Below are 20,076 nucleotides of genomic sequence, written 5' to 3' on the forward strand. Positions count from 1 at the left end.
TCTCTGCTCTGCTGCATGCAGACGCTGAGCCTCGGGGGGTCATTCATAAAGAAGGTGATCCTAGAAGTGCAGGAGGCTTTGACAGGTTTTGTGATGTCAGCAAATGTGCAGAGAATGGAGGAGTCCATCTCCAACATGAGTGGCACCATGTTGCAGGTGATGGTGATTGTAAACTCTTCCATGGAATGGATGGCCACCTGCATTGAGCAGCTAATGCACCACTTACATGAACACATGTTATCTGTGGCTCAGTGGGTAGCATACTCGTCTCTGAGTCAGAAGGTTGTGAAATCATGTTTGACATATTTGCTGGAGTTCTTTGAGGATGTAACGAGCTGGGTGGATAGGGGGAACCAGTGGATGTGGTGTATTTTGATAAGGTGCCACATAAAAGGTTACTACACAAGATAAAAGTTCACTGGGTTGGGGGTAATGTATTCGCATGGATAGAGGATTGGCTAACTAACAGAAAACAGAGAGTTGGGATAAATGGATCATTTTCCGCTTGGCAAACAGTAACTACTGGGGTGCCACAGGGATCAGTGCTGGGGCCCCAACTATTTACAATCTATATTAATGACTTGGATGAAGGGACCAAGTGTAATATAGCCCAGTTTGCTGATAATCCAAAGATGGATGGGAAACCAAGTTGTGAGGAGGACACAAAAAATCTGCAAAGGGATATAAGCAGGCTAAGTGAGTGGGCAAAAATTTGGCAGATGGAGTATAATGTGGGAAAGTGTGAGGTTATCCACTTTGGCAAAAAAATAAAAAAGCAAATTATTATTTAAATGGAGAAAAATTACAAAGTGCTGCAGTATAGAGAACCCTGGGGGTCCTTGTTCATGAAACACAAAAAGTTAGTATGCAGGTACAGCATGTAATCAGGAAGGCAAATGGAATGTTAGCCTTTATTGCAAGAGGGATAGAGTTTAAAAGCAAAGAACTCCTGCTACAACTGTACAGGGTATTGGTGAGGCCACACCTAGAGTACTGCGTTAGGTTTTGGTCTCCGTATTTAAGGAGGGATATACTTGCATTGGGGCAGGTCAGAGAAGGTTCACAAGGTTGATTCAGGAGATGAGGGGGTTGACTTATGAAGATAGGTTGAGTAAGTTGGGCATATACTCATTGGAGTTCAGAAGAATGAGAGGTGATCTTATCGAACCATATAAGATAATAAGGGGACTCGACAAGGTAGATGCAGAGAGGATATTTCCACTCATAGGGGAATCTAGAACTAGTGGGCATAGTTTCAGAATAAGGGGTCACCCATTCAAAACTGAGATAAAGAGAAATTTCTTCTCTGAGGGCTGTAAATCTGTGGAATTCTCTACCCCAAAGAGCTGTGGAAGCTAGGTCATTGAATAAATTTAAGGCACAGATCAACAGATTTTTGAGCGATAAGGGAATAAAGGGTTCTGGGGAGCGGGCAAGGAAGTAGAGTTGATTCCATAATCAGATCAGCCATGATCTTATTAAATGGCAGAGCAGGCTCAAGGGGCCAAATGGCCTATTCCTGTTCCTATTTTGTATGTTCATGTCCCACTGCAGGGATTTGAGCGCATAAATCCAGGCTGACACTCCATTGCAGTGCAGAGGGAAGGCAGCACTGTCTGAGGTGCTGTCTTTCAGATGAAATGTTAAACCAAGGCCCCGTCTCCTCTCTGGTGGACACAAACGATCCCGTGGCACTATTTTAAAGAAGAGCAGGGGCGTTATCCCCGGTGTCCTGGCCAATATTTATCCCTCAATCAAAATAACAAAACAGATTATCTGGTCATTTTCACATTGCTGTTGTGGAAGCTTGCTTGTGCGCAAATTGGCTGCCGCGTTTCCCACATTACAACACTGACCACACTACTACACTCCAAATGTATTTCATTGGCTGTAAAGCGCTTTGAGGTATCAGGTGGTCGTGAAAGGCGCTATATAAATGCAAATCTTTCTTTAATAACTGTTTGTGGTAAGCTTCCATTACTCAGCTGTCACATATTGAATATTTTCACCATTTTCCGGTCATGGCCAATTTTTTCTGCAACTTTGGAAGTGGCTTAGTTAGTTGGAGTGTATGGTGAGACATAATGTTACCTGCAGCAATGATGGTCAGTGTGAAAGGAATGGCTTGGTCATTGTAGGGATGCTTTATAGTGTTGCCGTGGGGTGGTGAGAACCTGGCGCAGCATATGGCAGCCATACGGGTCTAATGCCTGAAGTTAAGTAAATCTGGCCAATGTGAGCCCATCCCCAGCAATATGCACGGGTGCTGGTGGGATCTGGACCGTAGGTTCCTCTTGATTCTCCTCCTCATCTTCCAGCTGGTACTCCTCCTCCTCTGAAGAGACTGTGCACTCTGAGCCTTGCTCCTCATGCAGCGCTAATCCTTGCTGCTGCGCTATGGTTGTGCAGGGCACAGCAGACCACAATGATTTTGGTGATCCTGGCTGGTGCATACTGAAGGACGCCTCCAGATCTGTCAAGGCATCTGAAGTGCCTTTTCAGTATGCCTATTGTCTGCTCTATGACAAATATGGTGGACATGTGGCTTTCATTACCTCTCTCCTGGGCCTCAGTACTTGGCCTCCTCAAGGGTGCCATGAGCCACGTCTTCAGTGGGCAGCTGCAAGGGGAATTTGGTGCACACATGCATGCAGACCAGCTGCACATTGAGGAAGTGGTAACCCTTGTGGTTGACAAACACTCCTGGGTGATGATGGGGTGTCCTGATGGCCACATGTGTGCAGTCGATGATGCCCGGAACCCATGGGAAGCCCGCCAGAGTGACCAGGCCCAGCGTGCGCTCAGTGACACTGGCTTCATCTGTGGCAAAGTTGATATAATTGGCTGACTTGTCAAAGAGGGCATCAGTGACCTGTGTGTTGTATCTGTGAGCGGCTGACTGAGATACTACAAATGTCTGCTGCTGATCCCTGGAATGAGCCTGAGTTGAAGAGGTTGAGAGTGCTGGTGACTTTGACAGCCACTGGCAAGGCGTGTTCGCTCGCTCTAGCAAGCTGAAAATGTCTCCGACGACCTGGCGCGATAGCCTGAGGCTCCTTTGGCACTGCTGTTGAGGAAGCTCATCCTCTGCCTGTATACCCTGTGTTGGGGGTTTCACCTCCGGCACGATGCAGCCCTTTACTGATGCCCCCTGTCCTGTGTAGCATCAGATAATTGAGGAGAAGGTTGGTGGTGTTATTGTTGGTGCTGTTGGTGTTGATCCGATTCTGAGGACCAAGGCAAGACAGCTTAAATGGCACCCATGCTGATGTAATAAAAGGTAGGTCAAGTTGAGATAAGGGAAGCAATCTGTCAATGGAGTGATAGGTTGTACCACCAATGAGGAGACAGTGGTTCCTAAATTTGCTGAAAACATTTGCAACCTCTCGAAAGCTAAAGCTGTGCTGACAATGCAATCAGCATTATCTCCAAGGCATACATATATCAACAAAGCTACATCATCACCTTCTCAAGGGAACTAGGGAAGGGTAATAAATGCAGCTTAGCAAGTGGCACCACATCTCGATAACAAATTAATGACAAAATAAGTTGACTATATCCTCTTTGAGAGTTTTAACCTAAAGAGGCACAATTCTGGGCAACAGGTGATCCTGCTCCTGGACAATGCATGTATTCACCAACAACAATAACAACAACTTGCATTTATATTAGCATCTTTAACTTAGTAAAATGTCCCAAGGCGCTTCACAGGAGCTTTAGCCAACAAAATATGACCCCGAGCCACAAGGAGATATCAGGGCCAAAAGCTTGGTCAAAGAGGTAGGTTTTAAGCAATGTCCTAAAGTCGGAAAGAGAGGTTTAGGGAGGGAATTCCAGAGCTTAGGGCCTTGGCAGCTGCAGATATGGCCTCCAATGGTGGAGCAATTAAAATTGGAGATTTGCAAGAGGCCAGAATTGGAGGAGCGCAGATAACTGAGGGTTGAGGAGCTGGAGGCAGTCATAGGGCAAGTCTATGGAGGGATTTGAAAACAAGGATGAGAATTTTAAAATCGATGCGTTGCGCAACCGGGATCCAATGTAGGCCAACGAGCACATGGGTGATGGGTGAGTGGAACTTGGTGCGAGTTAGGAGACAGGCAGTAGTTTTAGATGAGTTTAAGTTCATGTAGGGTGGAAGAGCATTGCTATAGTCAAGTCCAGAGGTAACAAAAGCATGTATGAGGGTTTCAGCAGCAGATGAGCTGAGGCAGGGGTGGAGTCGAGCGACGTTACGAAGGTGGAAGTAGGTGTCTTGGAACGGATATGTGGTCGGAAGCATATTTTGGGGTCAAGTAGGACATCAAACTTGCGAACAATCTGATTCAGCCTCAGACAGTTGCCAAGGAGAGGGATGGAGACAGTGATGATGGAACAGAGTTTGTGGCAGGGACCAAAATCATGGTTTCGATTTTCCCAATAATTAGTTGGAGGAAATTTCTGCTCATCCAGTACTGAATGTCTGACAAGGAATGTGACAAAGTAGAGACAGTGGAGGGGTCGAGCGAGGTGATGGTGAAGTAGAACTGGGTGTCACCAGCATACATGTGGAACCTGATGTGTTTTCTGATGATGTAGCCGAGAGGCAGTATGTAGATGAGAAATAGGAGAGGGCCAAAGAAAGAGCCTTGGAGACTCCGGAGATAACGGGTGGATACTGCACTTGCTGATGTTCACTTACAGTATCTGTCATCCAAATGACAGCTCACATCCAGTCCCTTGACCCTGATATCATTCGCAACTTTAACGCACAGCTGAATAACTGCTTGGAATATGCAGAAGAAAATTGTTCAGCCACACTGAATATAAAACTATTTTTCATTTTGAACTATACATCCTGTTTGGCTATTTTAAATTTGGCAGCAATCTTGAATTTGATAATCCACCTTCCTTACTCTGATAAAATTTTACAGCAACAGTTTTGTTCAAATTAATAAAGACAGGTTGTGTTTGTAATGACTTGATCTGATGTGCTCATTAAAAATGTTAACATAGAACTGTAGACGTTTACAGTGTAAAAAGTGGCTATTTGGCCCATTGTGTCAGTGCTGTAGCTAGAGCAATTCAAAACTAATCCCTATGCTTGCTGTTTGGTTAACCTATATACATTTTTACATACTGGTGTCTGAAGCCCATTTTTGTATGATTGTGTGTGTTTTCAGAGACTACTGTTCTGGAATTGAAGCTCAAAGCCCTAATTCTTGACATCATTCACAATATAGAAGTGGTTAAGCAATTGAATCAAGCGCAGATTTGCAACACTTCAGACTGGGCTTGGAAGAAACAACTTCGGTTCTACATGAAATCGGACAATAACTGTTACATTCAGATGGTTGATGCAGAGTTCCAGTATACTTATGAATACCAGGTGCTGCTTTATCATGCTACAACTAACAATGCCCATAGTACCGCAAACTCTGTTTAGGACACTCTCGAGGAGATTAGAAAAAACATTTTATGTGGGTTCTTATTCTGTAAGGAAGTCACAAACAATATAGGATATATTTTACGAGGTTCCAAACAATGAAGGGGTCTTGTATGCAGCCAGCACACACCAGATAGTCGTAAGCACGCTGCTTTCCATTTTCTGATGTGCACTGACTATGTAGGAGATCCTGTTGAAGGTGTGGCTCTCAAAAATGTTTTACCCTCGTGTGCCAAGGCTACAATATGTTAATAGTATAAAGAAACTCTTGTGTATAGAATGATTGCATGGGGATTAAATGCAACTTTGGCATACAGGGGGAAATGGCTGTGGTGCAAAACGGGTGATAGGGGATTGCCCGTCTGTAATACACCTCTTCTGATTTTCCTTTCCATTGGGCTGCCAATCCACGACTGCTCGTTTTATCCTCCAACCAAAGTTGAACATTATCCCCATATTTTCAGTGCATAGGTGGTACTTTGTATCCCATTTTACTAACTTTAAAGTTTATAATATTATTTAGTGTTCTGATATTCACTTTTTGGGAGGAATAAAATGGAATATGTCAGTGTTTTGTTTCAAATATTTTGATAAGTTTCAAATTTCGTTAAGTTGATCACCTGCAACTGATTATGTATAAATGAAGATGCACATGTCAGTAAATTGGGGAAACTTATCCAGTGTTGTCACAAACGTCTCACAAAATGCTTCGTTTAGTTACTCCATTTTATAAAAACAAAATTCAATAGATTATTAGAAATTTCTGTTTGGACACCGAGTTAAAGAAAAATAAATGGCTGCATATGAAAATCATTTTTCCCCCAAAACTCCGAAGATAAAGCGGTAGGTACAAAAAAAAGGATAAGAGAAAAAAAACCATTAGGCCCACAAATACCTGCCTCCTACCTTTATACTTGCACCACTCTCCCAATTTATACTAATGCTAACTCATGCAAAGGCAAAACAATATACGATCGAAAAATATGATGGCCAATTTCAATATAAATTTCTTGGGAGGCATGATTTCTGTGTGGATTACTTCCAATTTCTCTCATTCCAAAGATTGTTTACAAGATCTAAGTGGATAATACAGCAGTAATTTTGGCAACTCTGTCCTGAGACAGACTTGACTGACCCTTAGTAATTTTATACAGGTAAGACCTATGCACATGGATAGCCAGATTTGCTGCAACTTTGTTCAGAGCCTTTGTTTGATTGCTTGACTCTTCGGAGGACGTGTTTACTTGTACAGTATAAGGGTTTCTCCCTTCAGTTATCCATCGCAAAGGCATGTAATACTAAATCAAAAATGCTCATCTGTTGATGCCAGAAAATCCAATCTTTGTGGCATGATTTTCTTTATTATTTTAAATTCTTTTAAATTAAAATTATTTTATCCAGATTGTTTGGAACTTGGTAGCTGTTGTCTGACTTTAGTTGTAAATTTGATTGGAAAATATCCAACGGTGATTTTGAGACTACCTGACAGTAACCACGTTTATGAAAGATGCCTGGAAATATTAATTTAGCAGTGCCTACCTGGGATCTTCGATTGACCAGTTCATGTGTTTTTGCTGCAACTGGTTGAGACAAGAATGTTACTGAGGACACCATGAGAACTCCTTGCTCTTCAACATCCACTGAACCACTGGAATAGTGTCTCACTTCAATGTAACTTGATAAACCGAAGTTGTGATAGAGCAGAAATCTCTAGGTTGATGCTGCAATTTGTTCTTGCATGGGAAATTATCTGCATTCAGCAGTAAATTGCTTTGTCTAGTGTTGTGGAAATGCATTAAGGTTTCATCCACCAATATTGCCAACATTAATTTCTAGGTGATAATGTTCTAAGAAGTAACGTGCATTTCCTTAATAATAGTAACATGGAAAAAAGATTATCCAATAGTAGAAAGGATGTCCAGTATGAAGAAACTATGTGATGAGAATATTTGTAATATGATTGTTAACAATGTGGCTTTTTTAATAGGGTAATGCTCCAAAGCTGGTTCATACTCCTCTAACAGACAAGTGCTACCTGACTCTCACTCAAGCCATGAAGATGGGGCTCGGAGGAAACCCATATGGACCAGCTGGTACTGGCAAGACAGAGTCTGTGAAAGCACTAGGTGGCCTCTTTGGTAGACAGGTCCTTGTTTTTAACTGTGATGAGGTAATTATTTTGGAACATTTTATTTTTGTTCAGTTTGTATAATGCATTAGGTACAAGTACATTATTGATAAATATCAATTTTTGACACCAGATATACAGCTGCTGCTGGTTTAAAGATGACCATAGCAGCTTATGCAATTAAATATTCTAACCAAAAGGTAAGAATATTTTGTTCATGAATGCACATATTTTTGAGGAAACCTAATAAATATAGTGGTTCCTCAGTGGGAAAGCTCCAGTTTAGGGTGGGGGGGAAGTAAAAATATGAAAAAGGTCCTTTCCACTCTAGAGACTTTGGTTGGGTTAGGTGAGGCTGTATACCTGGCTCAAGAAAACATAGAAACGTAGAAAATAGGTGCAGGAGCAGGCCATTCGGCCCTTCGAGCCTGCACCGCCATTCAATATGATCATGGCTGATCATTAGCTCAGTACCCCACCCCTGCTTTCTCACCATACCCCTTGATCCCTTTAGCTGTAAGGGCCGCATCTATCTCCCTTTTGAATATGTCCAACGAACAAGACTCAACAACTTTCTGTGGCAGAGAATTCCACAAGTTCACAACTCTCTGGGTGAAAAAGTTTCTCCTCATCTCGGTCTTATATGGCTTACCTCTTATCTTTAGACTGTGACCCCTGGTTCTGGACTTCCCCAACATCGGGAACATTCTACCTGCATCTAACTTGTCCAGTCCCATCAGAATTTTATAAGTTTCTATGAGATCCCCTCTCATTCTTCTAAATTCCAGTGAGTATAAACCTAGCCGATCCAGTCTTTCCTCGTATGTCAGTCCTGCCATCATGGAATCAGTCTGGTGAGCCTTCGCTGCACTCCCTCAATAGCAAGAATGCCCTTCCTCAGATTTGGAGACCAAAACTGCACACAATACTCAAGGTGTGGTCTCACCAAGGCCCTGTACAATTGCAGTAAGACCTCACTGCTCCTATACTCAAATCCCCTAGCTATGAAGACCAATATGCCATTTGCTTTCTTTATTGCCTGCTGTACCTGCATACCTACCTTCAATGATTGATGTACCATGACACCCAGGTATCTTTGCACCTCCCCTTTTACTAATCTGTCACCATTCAGATAATAATCTGCCTTCCTGTTTTTGCCACCAAAGTGGATAATCTCACATTTATCCACATTATACTGCATCTGCCATGCATTTGCCCATTCACCTAATCTGTTCAAGTCCCCCTGCAGTCTCTTAGCATCCTCCTTGCAGCTCGCACTGCCACCCAGCTTAGTGTCATTTGTAAACTTCGAGATATTACATTCAATTCCTTCATCTAAATTATTAATGTATATTGTAAATAGCTGGGGTCCCAGTACTGAACCCTGCGGCACCCCACTAGTCACTGCCTGCCAATCTGAAAAGGACCCGTTTATTCTCACTCTTTTTTTTCCTGTCTGCCAACCAGTTTTCTATCCACGTCAATATATTACCCCCAATACCATGTGCCTTAATTTTGCACACTAATCTCTTGTGTGGGACCTTGTCAAAAGCCCTTGAAAGTCCAAATATACCACATCCACTGGTTCTCGCTTATCCACTCTACTAGTTACATCATCAAAAAACTTAGAAGATTTGTCAAGCATGATTTCCCTTTCATAAATTCATGCTGACTTGGACCGATCCTGTCACTGCTTACCAGATGTGCTGCTAATACATCTTTAATAATTGATTCCAGCATTTTCTCCACCACCGATGTCAGGCTAACTGGTCTATAATTGCCTGTTTTCTCTCTCCCTCCTCTTTAAAAAAAGTGAGGTTGTATTAGCTACCTTCCAATCCATAGGAACTGATCCAGAGTCCATGGAATGTTGGAAAATGACCACCAATGCATCTACTATTTTTAAGGCCACTTAAGTACTCTGGGATGCAGACTATCAAGCCCTGGGGATTTATCAGCCTTCGATCCCTTCAATTTCCCTAACACCATTTCCTGACTGACAAGGATTTCCCTCAGTTCCCCCTTCTCGCCAGACCCTCGGTCCCCTAGTATTTTCGGGAGGTTATTCATGTCTTCCTGAGTGAAAACAGAACCAAAGTATTTGTTCAATTGGTCTGCCATTTCCTTGATCTCCATTATGAATTCACTTGATTCTGACTGCAAGGGACCTAAATTAGTCTTCACTAATCTTTTTCTCTTCACCTATCTATAGAAGCTTTTGCAGTCATTTTTTATGTTCCCTGCAAGCTTACTCTCATACTCTATTTTCCCCCTCCTAATTAAACCCTTAGTCCTCCTCTGCTGAATTCAAAATTTCTCCCAGTCCTCGGGTTTGCTGAATTTTATATGCCTCTTCCTTGGTATTACCACTATCCCTAATTTCCCTTGTTAGCCACGGTTGAGCCACCTTCCCTTTTTTTTTATTACGCCAGACAGGGATGTACAATTGTTGCAGTTCGTCCATGTGATCTTTAAATGTCCGCCATTGCCTATCCACCGTCAACCCTTTAAGTATCATTCTCCAGTCTATTCTAGCCAATTCACGTCTCATACCGTCGAAGTTTCCTTTCTTTAAGTTCAGGACGCTAGTCTCTGAATTAATTGTGTCACTCTCCATCTTAATGAAGAATTCTACCTTTTATGGTCACTCTTCCCCAAGGGGCCCCACACGACCAGATTGCTAATTAATCCCTCTTGTTACACAAGACCCAGTCTAGGATGGCCTGCTCTCTAGTTGGTTCCTCGACATATTGGTCTAGAAAACCATCCCTTATACACTCCAGGAAATCCTCCTCCACAGTATTGCTACCAGTTTGGTTAGCCCAATCAATATGTAGGTTAAAGTCACCCATGATAACTGCTGTACCCTTGTTGCACGCGTCCCTAATTTCCTGTTTGATGCCATCCCCAACCTCCCTACTACTGTTTGGTGGTCTGTACACAACTTCCACTAACATTTTCTGTCCTTTGGTGTTTCGCAGCTCTACCCATAAAGATTCCACATCATCCACGCTAATGTCCTTCCTTGCTATTGTGTTAATCTCCTCTTGAACCAATAACGCTACCCCACTTCCTTTTCCTTCCTGTCTGTCCTTCCTGAATATTGAATACCCCCGGATATTGAGTTCCCAGCCTTGGTTACTCTGGAGCCACATCTCCGTAATCCCAATTACATCATATCCATTAACAGCTATCTGCGCAGTCAATTCATCCACCTTATTACCATTGCTCCTCGTATTGAGACTCAGAGCCTTCAGGCTTGTTTTTTTTAACACTCTTTGTCTTTTTTGAGTTATGTTGCAATGTGGCCCTTTTTGATTTTTGCCCTTGATTTTTCTGCCCTCCAATCTTGTTTTTCTCCTTCCTACCTTTTGCTTCAGCCCCTTTTTACTTCCCTCAGCCTCCCTGTATAGATTCCCATCCCCTGCCATTTTAGTTTCAACCCTCCCCAACAGCACTAGCAAACACTCCACCTAGGACATCGGTTCTGGTCCTGCCCAGTTGCAGACCATCCGGTTTGTACTGGTCCCACCTCCCCCAGAACTGGTTCCAATGTCCCAGGAATTTGAATCCCTCCCCCTTGCACCATTCCTCAAGCCACGTATTCATCTGAGCTATCCTGCAATTCCTACTCTGACTAGCACGTGGCACTGGTAGCAATCCTGAGATTACTACCTTTTGAGGTCTTACTTTTTAATTTAACTCCTAGCTCCCTAAATTCAGCTTGTAGGACCTCATCCCGTTTTTTACCTATATCGTTGGTACCTATATGTACCATGACAGCTGGCTGTTCACTCTCCCCCTCCAGAATGCGCTGCAGCCGCTCCGAGACATCCTTGACCCTTGCACCAGGGAGGCGACATACCAACCTGGAGTCTCATTTGCGGCCGCAAAAACGCCTATCTATTCCCCTTATAATCGAATCCCCTATCCATATAGCTCTCCCACTCTTTTTCCTGCTCTCCTGTGCAGCAGAGCCAGCCCTGGTGCCATGGACTTGGCTGCTGCTGCCTTCCCCTGTTGAGTCATCTCCCCCAACAGTACCGAAGGAGGGAGATGACTGCAGACGACCCCTGCACTACCTTCCTTCCACTGCTCTGCTTGATGGTCACCCATTCCCTATCTGCCTTTGTAACCTTTACTTGCGGTGTGACCAACTCAAATAAACGTGCTCTTCACGACATCCTCAGCATCGCGGATGCTCCAGAGTGAATCCATGTGCCGCAATGTGGTCTGTCAGGAGCTGCAGCTGGATACACTTTCTGCACGTGTAGTTGTCAGGGACACTGATAGTGTCCCTGATTTCCCACATAGCACAGGAGGAGCATGACATGGGTCTGGGCTCTCCTGCCATGACTTAACCCTTAGATTAACTTAATTGGTAACACGCCAAAGGTTTCTTACTGATAAGAAAAAGAAAAAAGATAAAGAAAAAGAAAAACTATTCACCAATCAACCAGCCAATCACTTACCCTCTTGGCTGTGACGTCACACTTCGATTACTTTTTACTTCTTTCTTACTTTTGACCCTGCACCAGCTGCAGCTAGCTGCTCTTCACCGAACTTCCGCCGACCTGGGCCTGCCGCTGGGCCTTTATAGGCTGCTGCTCACTCCTCCCTGAACTGCCGCTGACCTAGGACTGCTGTTGGACCTTTATAGGCTGCTGCTAGCTCCTCGCTGCTCCTCCCCGAGCTGCCGCCGACCTGGGACCGCCACTGTGCCTTTATAGGCCGCTGCTCCTCCCTGAAAGGAGGATTAATATAAACCACAGTACTACTGGGCTTGCGGGAAGATAGAAGTTGTGTTTACATTTTATGAATTAGGGATTTCTTGCAGATCTACTTTGTTGGAAAGTAAGTTAGCATATGGTGTCTTGGGGATCACTACCACCTGTTTTGGCTAGGCCAAATATGCAGTTTACTTGGACCTCTGCCAAGCAGTTGATGCCCTTTTGGAGAATGCTTGGGCGCTTTGTGACTAACATCCATTCCTAGTATCCTGCAAAATAAGTTCAAAGGAACTGTTCCTGGTTTACTCTAAATAATTCTCTAGAGCATTGAAATCTGAAACGGTTCTGATATCTCTGCTGCCTGGTACCAAATGACTAAGTGGGCGGTGGAGGACAAGGCTAATTAGTTGGACCATGTTGAGATCAGGGGGATGTCTAATAAGATAGATCAACAGAGATCCAAATGATAAGTTCTTTGATTGAAGCCAAACCTAGCTATACACTTGTGATTTGTGGTGATCAGGCTTCCACCAGTATCAGAGTTCAGAATGTCAAAAGGGATATTATGCTAAGCTTTTAGAACTGGGCTTTTGGTAGGTGCTAGCAAAACTCCAGTCCCAAAAGTGTAGAGCAACAGAAGCATTAAATCCTCTCTTATTAACAGTGCACCCCTGCTATATATGTGCTATATATATAAATTTGCTTTTTAATATCTGAAATTTCACATTTCAAAAAATGTGGCCGAAATTATCTTTAATCTCTTATTTTTCCTAAAGGGCATAGATGTGAAGTCCATGGGCCGAATTTTTATTGGTTTGGTGAAATGTGGTGCGTGGGGCTGTTTTGATGAGTTTAATCGTTTAGAGGAAGCTGTACTGTCTGCTGTTTCTATGCAAATTCAGGCTATCCAGGATGCTTTGAAAAATCACAGACGGTTCTGCGAGCTGCTGGGAAAGCAGGTATGTTGTTTCTATTGTCAGTTTACAGTTTTGCAGTAAATTGTAAAAAAATCTTATTTAATTATTTTTTGAAACAGCTGTCAAACATCAAACAACAGAAAATAAATGGTTCTTATATTTACTTATGTAGTCAACTCCACAAACAGCTACTATGAAGGAGTCAATAGGAACTATATTGCAAAAAAATGCACATACAAAATGTGAAATTCCAAACAGACTATGCACAGAATAAAAGCATATTTACTGCTGTTACAAATATTCTGGTATTCAGTTTAAAAAAAAAATATGGCTAATGGAATATGCTGAGTCCTCAAATATTTTATTTCACATGTTGGCCATCTACCATGAAAATGAGGGACATCCTAGCTCGTTGTCCCTTTACGACTATTCACTTTTGCAGTAACCACATGAGGACTTTACTTCATTATGTTCCATTAGCCATATTTATCCAGGGGGTGGGGAAGAGAAGCTAAAACTATAACTTGTCCTTTCAGCCAGCAGTTTATATAGGGCTTGATCTGGACTTGCTCCTAGTTCTTTTTCTCCCAAACTTTTTTCATAATCCAACAGTTGTTAAACACAGTAGTTGGAGCAGTGAGGATTCAGAGTAATACTTGGGAATAGATAAGAAATTGGCTGAAACATTAGGTACTTGTAAGGGAAGTTATGTATGAGTGCTGAATGCTGTGCCCCAAAGATTACAGTTGGGACACTGACTGCTTCTGATTTACATTAATAACTTGGATTCAAAAACTCAGTGCTAACTTGTCAATTTTCCAACAATACCAAACTAGCAGGAGCAGTTGAAACTGAGGAAGCAGCCTGAAAACCACAAAATTAGTTATGCACAATATGTAAATGGTTGGACATTTAACAGTTGACTTGTATAATGGAGAAATGCAAATTTTTATTTATTCGTTCATGGAACGTGGGTGTTGCCGGCAAGCCCCAGCATTTATTGCACATAAAAAGAAAAATAGGTGGCTAATCCATGAATTTTGCCTGAAATAGTTGAAAGTTCAAGAAGTAAACTCAATGGTCTGTAACTGGTCGGCAAGCCTATCAAATCACAAGACGACAACTCTCCATTCTGGCGCTCAAGGCCTCGATGGCAACAATCTGAATCTGGAGCTGCATATACTGGGAGGTAGACTACAGTGCTGCGAAACCATGAATTGTGGTGGTGTTGATTTGTGAGGTGGATGCCTGCAATTGCCTTGCCATCTGCTGTATACCTGCCACATATTCACAGAAAGCATCCCCAGTATCTGGTACATAGAAAGCTAAGAAGAGGTGTAGACCAGTCAGTCCCTTGAACCTGTTTCACCATTCATTTAAATCATGGCTATCTCCATTTACCTGCCTTTGCTCCATATCCTTTGACATCGTTACCAACAAAACTCTATCAATCTCGGTCTTGAAAATTTCAAATGACCTAGCATCAACAACTTTTTGGGGAAAGAGTTCCAGATTTCCACCATCAATTATGTGAAAAAGTGCTTCTTGATTTCAGTCCTAAATGGCCATAGGATTATGACCCCTTTGTTCTGGATTCCCCCACTGGAGGAAATAGTTTTTCTGTATTTACCCTATCAAATCCCTTTATCCTTTTATCCCTTTAGAGAGAACGATTAGATGTACCCACAAACTCTAAACTCAAGGGAAGACAAACCAAGTTTATGCAACCTGTCCTCATAGTTTAACCCTTTAAGCCCTGATATCATTCTGGTGAATCTGCTCTGTATCCGCCTTCAAGGCCAATATATCCTCCTGGGTTTCAGTGTTCAAAGCTGAACATAGCACTTTGAATTTCTAGGCCTCTGTATTCTACTTCCCAACCTATTAGCAACCCATGTCACAAGGTTACCTCCTATTCTATGTGCTTTCATTTTTGCTAATAATATCTTGTGTGGAACCTTATCATATGCCTTCTGGAAGTTTGCACATATGTTTGGTGATCTGCAAGCCGAGCTCAGGAGGTCTAGGTTCTGAGGCTCTCCAGCTGAAGACCAACATCTGCTGACCCTCTGGTCAACAGCAATTGCTTTCCCATTTTCCACATCTAGCTACTCCTGCCCATGCGTATTTTATGTATCACACTGTGTGCTCTCCTCCAGTTAACGGTCTAATACCCCTCCGGTGGGCTGATGTTTGCAGGCAGAGAGTGAATGATGTGGTGTGTGTGGCAGTGCTGGCAAAATTGAAAGCAGAAGGGCCAGGTCGATGTTATTCTATTTTCTGCTCATTGTTTCACTTTTAAAGGAAGAGGAGAAGAAGAGAGGTTACAATGGCTTGATCAGGAACAGAGTTCATGTACCTTTTGAGCAAAAAGAGTTGCATGAATATTTTGTGATGTAGTTTGCTGATAGGTTATGTGTGGTTCAGTCGCATAATAAAGAGAAGCAGAATGTTACGATGGCCCTGCATCTGGCGCTTTCCCTTTGACTTTCCTATTTTAAACACCCTCCCTATTTGCCTCTGCAGGTACTCTAAATCTTCATTGTAGGAGGTGAAAGGTTGGAGGTTATGTGTGAATGTAAAAAGTGAAAATAACCTCTAATGTCATGAGGTGCAATCAAATCCCGGTGTCAGCAGGTAGATCATAGTAGAAATAATAAGCATAAACCAAGCAATTGAATAGCATGTGAGGCTTTTAGTGGGTTGCATGCATGTTACAAGAACATAAGAAATAGGAGCAGGAGTAGGCCATACGGCCCCTCGAGCCTGCTCCGCCATTTAATACGATCTTGGCTGATCCGATCATGGACTCAGGTCCACTTCCCTGCCCGCTCCCCTTAACTCCTTATTCCCTTATTGGTTAAGAAACTGTCTATCTCTGTCTTAAATTTATTCAATGTCCCAGCTTCCACACCTCTCCGAGGCAGCGAATTCCACCGATTTACAACCCTCTGAGAAAATAAATTCCTCCTCATCTCAGTTTTAAATGGGCGGCCCCTTATTTTAAGATGATGCCCTCTAGTTCTAGTCTCCCTCATCAGTGGAAACATTCTCTCTGCATCCACCTTGTCAAGCCCCCTCATAATCTTGTACGCTTCGATAAGATCACCTCTCAATCTTCTAAATTTCAATGAGTATAGGCCCAACCTACTCAACCTTTCCTCATAAGTCAACCCCCTCAACTCCAGAATCAACCTTGTGAACCTTCTCTGAACTGCCTCCAATACAAGTATATCCTTTCGTAAATATGGAAACCAAAACTGCACGCAGTATTCCAGGTGTGGCCTCACCAATACCCTGTATAGCTGTAGCAAGACTTCCCTGCTTTTATACTCCATCCCCTTTCCAATAAAGGCCAAGATTCCATTGGTCTTCCTGATCACTTGCTGTACCTGCATACTATCCTTTTGTGTTTCATGCACAAGTACCCCCAGGCCCCGCTGTACTGCGGCACTTTGCAATCTTTCTCCATTTAAATAATAACTTGCTCTTTGATTTTTTCTGCCAAAGTGCATGACCTCACACTTTATGATGTGAGCTCTCTAGTAAAGGCTGCTGATCGCATGCTATACCCTGAGCATTGATGGTAAACAGTTGAAAAATGTTAACACAGTGAGGGAATGAGATATTTGCCACCTACACCATACTTAATACTTAATATGTATCTGGTCCCTCACTTTTCCTTGTCTGACTTGGTATAAGTTCAGTGCATCTTGTTCCTGCCTGAATTGTCATGCTTGGGGTCATATAGTTGACCCTTTAAGCTGCTGCAGACATTTAAAACCATTTTTATCTCCCAATGGGTAGGCTCCCAATGAGAGTTGATAACACTGCCAGAAGCTGGGAATGAATATTTAAATACAGCTGACCCTGGATAATTCACTTGACTCGGCAATGGTTTAGTTGAGCTAGCGGGAAGTCCTGCACCACCACACTGAAATCCCACTGAAGAGAAAATCTCTGCTTTAATATTTTTAAAAAGTATGGAATTGTAGTTGAGTATTATGGAGCAATGAGTCTTTTACTATGATTTTGAAAAGATAATTAAGAACAGTTTTTTTTGCAGACAGAGTGCCACTGAACATTGCAGCACTTATGAGAAGCACTATAGAGTGAGCTAAAACAGATTTGCTATGGTGTGAGGTAACCCCATTCTGCTTTATTTCAGATCCAAGATAGCCAGGAGGGTGCTAGACAAAGTTTGTTTTTTTCTCCCTGCAAGGGCAAATAATTTAAGAAAGCAAAATCATTTACACCCAATAGCCAGGGCACTGAAGATTTTACTGTATGTTTTAAAACTATAATTTGTTTTGCATATAGCAAATTAAAAAAATGACCACATAACTAATATTGTGTGGAACAATTGTCAATCTAGAGGTCAGATTATTAACTTCATTATTCCTATCATAATTGAATTACTAAATTAGGTATTGCATTGGTGTATTTTCCATCTGCCATTGCCACCTAAATAAATTGCTAAATAAATTTGTACATCAAAATGAAAGCACATTGTGCAGCTGCGGTTTCAGTACAGGAATGGTTTGTAATTCAACAGGAGTTGTATCACAATGTATGTTACATTTATTTTTCCTTAATCTAATAAATCATTCTTTTAGTGCACAATTTTATAAATTGGCTAATTTGCAATTTTAGGTTGAACTTGATCCGAATTCTGGAATATTCATCACCATGAATCCTGCTGGAAAAGGTTACGGAGGACGACAAAAACTCCCTGATAACCTGAAACAACTTTTTCGGCCTGTTGCCATGTCTCGGCCTGATAATGAACTGATTGCTGAAGTGATCCTTTATTCAGAAGGATTTAAAGATGGCAACATGTTGGGAAGGAAATTAGTGGCCCTCTTTAATCTGTCCAAGTATGTATTGAAATAATGCTAGTTTCTTTGTAATTGAAATACATTGTAATTGTAAATATTTATGCCAAAAGTCTAAGTCCATTCAGTAGCACTGTCTTTGATATATCAGCAAGTACCAAAAAAGATTAGTTCAATGCATAATTTATAATGGCCTAGAAATCCCGGTTGGCTGCTTTCCGCGGGCGATCGAGTGAAAAAGTTTTGAAAAAAGATGCGCACTTACCTGTTCCTGCTGCGCCCACTAGCGATCCTGGTCCTGAGACCTCCTCTCAAAGCGCGTGCACGTCGGGGCGCCGTATGCTGGAGCTGGAGTCACATGGCTTTGGGCAGCCAATCAAGGTACAGTATTTTCTCATTCATAATAATGGGAACTCCGTAAGTAGAAGTTCCCATTATTATGATTAAGAAACAGCCCCCAAACACCCAAAACACTTTATTAAAAAAAAAAACATTTTTTTTTTTTTAAAAGGTTTTTTAATTATGGTTTAAAATAATTTTTCCTTAGTGGACAGGGATTTTAACAATACAATGCATTTTTAAAATGTTATTTTATTATGTTTTTGTGTGTTTTAAACCTCTTATGCCTGTAAAAGTAGGCTATGTGCCTGCTTTTATCAGGCGCAAGAGTTTTCAGGATATCCGCTCGGCAAGATATTGGTAAATATCGCAATCTTGCCCATGCGAATGTCCTGGCTCCCGAGATATGGAGTCGGAAAAGCCGGTTTCCAGTGTATACGCATTGTGCATTGAGAACTGGCTTTTGCGATGCCTTCCAGGGTCCGTGTACACTCAGTATGGACCAGGGGAGGCCGGGATTTCCAGGACAATATAATTTTCTTACTAGTACATTCATTTTGTATGGTGTATAAAGTTTATTGAAGGTAATTATTGATGTATCTGTATTCACAAAACAACTCAGAAGAAGCCCTATTTTCATCTGAGGATTTTATTTCATGCTGTGTTAGATATTTTATGCTTTGCAGGTGCTTGTTTATTATAAACGTACATATATCACACAACAACTTTCATTTATGTATTGTCTTTAATGTAGAAAATATTGCAAGAGACTTCAGGCATAAGCAAAATAGAGGCTGAGCCATAAATTAAATTTTAGAAGGGATGTCCAAGAGCTTAGTCAAAAGTTGGGTTTTAAGGAGGATGAGGATGAGGAGGTGATGAAGGGTGTAGATAGGGAATTACAGAGCATATGGCACAGTTAGCTGAAGGCCGGTGGGGTGAAGGAAAAGGAGGCCAGATTCAGAGGAATGGGAAATACGAGGGGTTTGTAGAGCTTGAGGAGTTTATAGAGATGAGGAGAGTTGAAGCCATGGTGAAATTTAAACAAAATTTGAGAATTTGAAATTTGAGGCACTGGGAGGCCCAGAGCCAATGTATTTTGGGTGAGGACAGATGTAATGGACAAGCGGAAACTTGGTGTGGGATAGGATGCGGGTGCAGAGTTTTGGATGAACTGGAGGATAGGAGGTGAAAAAGACATGAATGAGGATGCTCTGAAGTAGGGATGGAGGTGGGTGATGTTCTGGATGTGGAAGGAGATGGTGTTATGTGGAGTATATAAGGTTGCAAGCTCTTGGGGCCAAACAGGATTCTGAGATTGCAAACTGTCTGGCTCAGTCTGAGACAGTGACCAAAGAAGGGAATGAAGTTGGTGGTGAGGGGGCAAAGAAAATGGTTTTAATCTTCCCAGTGATTATTTGGGGAAAGCTGTGACTGATTGAAGTCTAGATGTTGGACAAGCAAAGATGTAGTGGAGGGGTCAAATGGTAGAGCTGGGTGTCATTGGTATATATATGGAAGCTGACCCCATGTCTGTGGATGATATTAAGGGGCAGCATACAGATGTGCAAGGGGGGGGGGGGTGCAGTGTAGTCACAATGTTGTTCATGACTTTGGTTAGGACCTTTTGGTGCTGTCAGATAGATGGAAACCTGATTGAAAGGATTCAAACAGAGTTCTGTGGGAATTTGGTATATGTCTGGGA

At 42.2% G+C, this 20,076-nt stretch overlaps 1 protein-coding gene across 3 annotated transcripts in view; it reads left to right on the forward strand.

Annotated features, from left to right (window-relative positions):
• Window positions 1-20,076, forward strand: part of dync2h1 (dynein cytoplasmic 2 heavy chain 1) — a 994,370-nt gene that overhangs the window by 181,571 nt on the left and 792,723 nt on the right. For all 3 annotated transcript variants that reach the window (XM_070892150.1, XM_070892151.1, XM_070892152.1), the window contains exons 33-36: window positions 5,160-5,365; window positions 7,410-7,592; window positions 13,057-13,239; window positions 17,851-18,074. In XM_070892150.1, coding sequence (XP_070748251.1) covers window positions 5,160-5,365; window positions 7,410-7,592; window positions 13,057-13,239; window positions 17,851-18,074 — 796 coding nt within the window. The remainder of the gene's footprint in view (window positions 1-5,159; window positions 5,366-7,409; window positions 7,593-13,056; window positions 13,240-17,850; window positions 18,075-20,076) is intronic.

Source organism: Pristiophorus japonicus, chromosome 10 (genome assembly GCF_044704955.1).
Source record: "Pristiophorus japonicus isolate sPriJap1 chromosome 10, sPriJap1.hap1, whole genome shotgun sequence".
Classification (NCBI taxonomy): Eukaryota; Metazoa; Chordata; class Chondrichthyes; family Pristiophoridae; genus Pristiophorus; species Pristiophorus japonicus.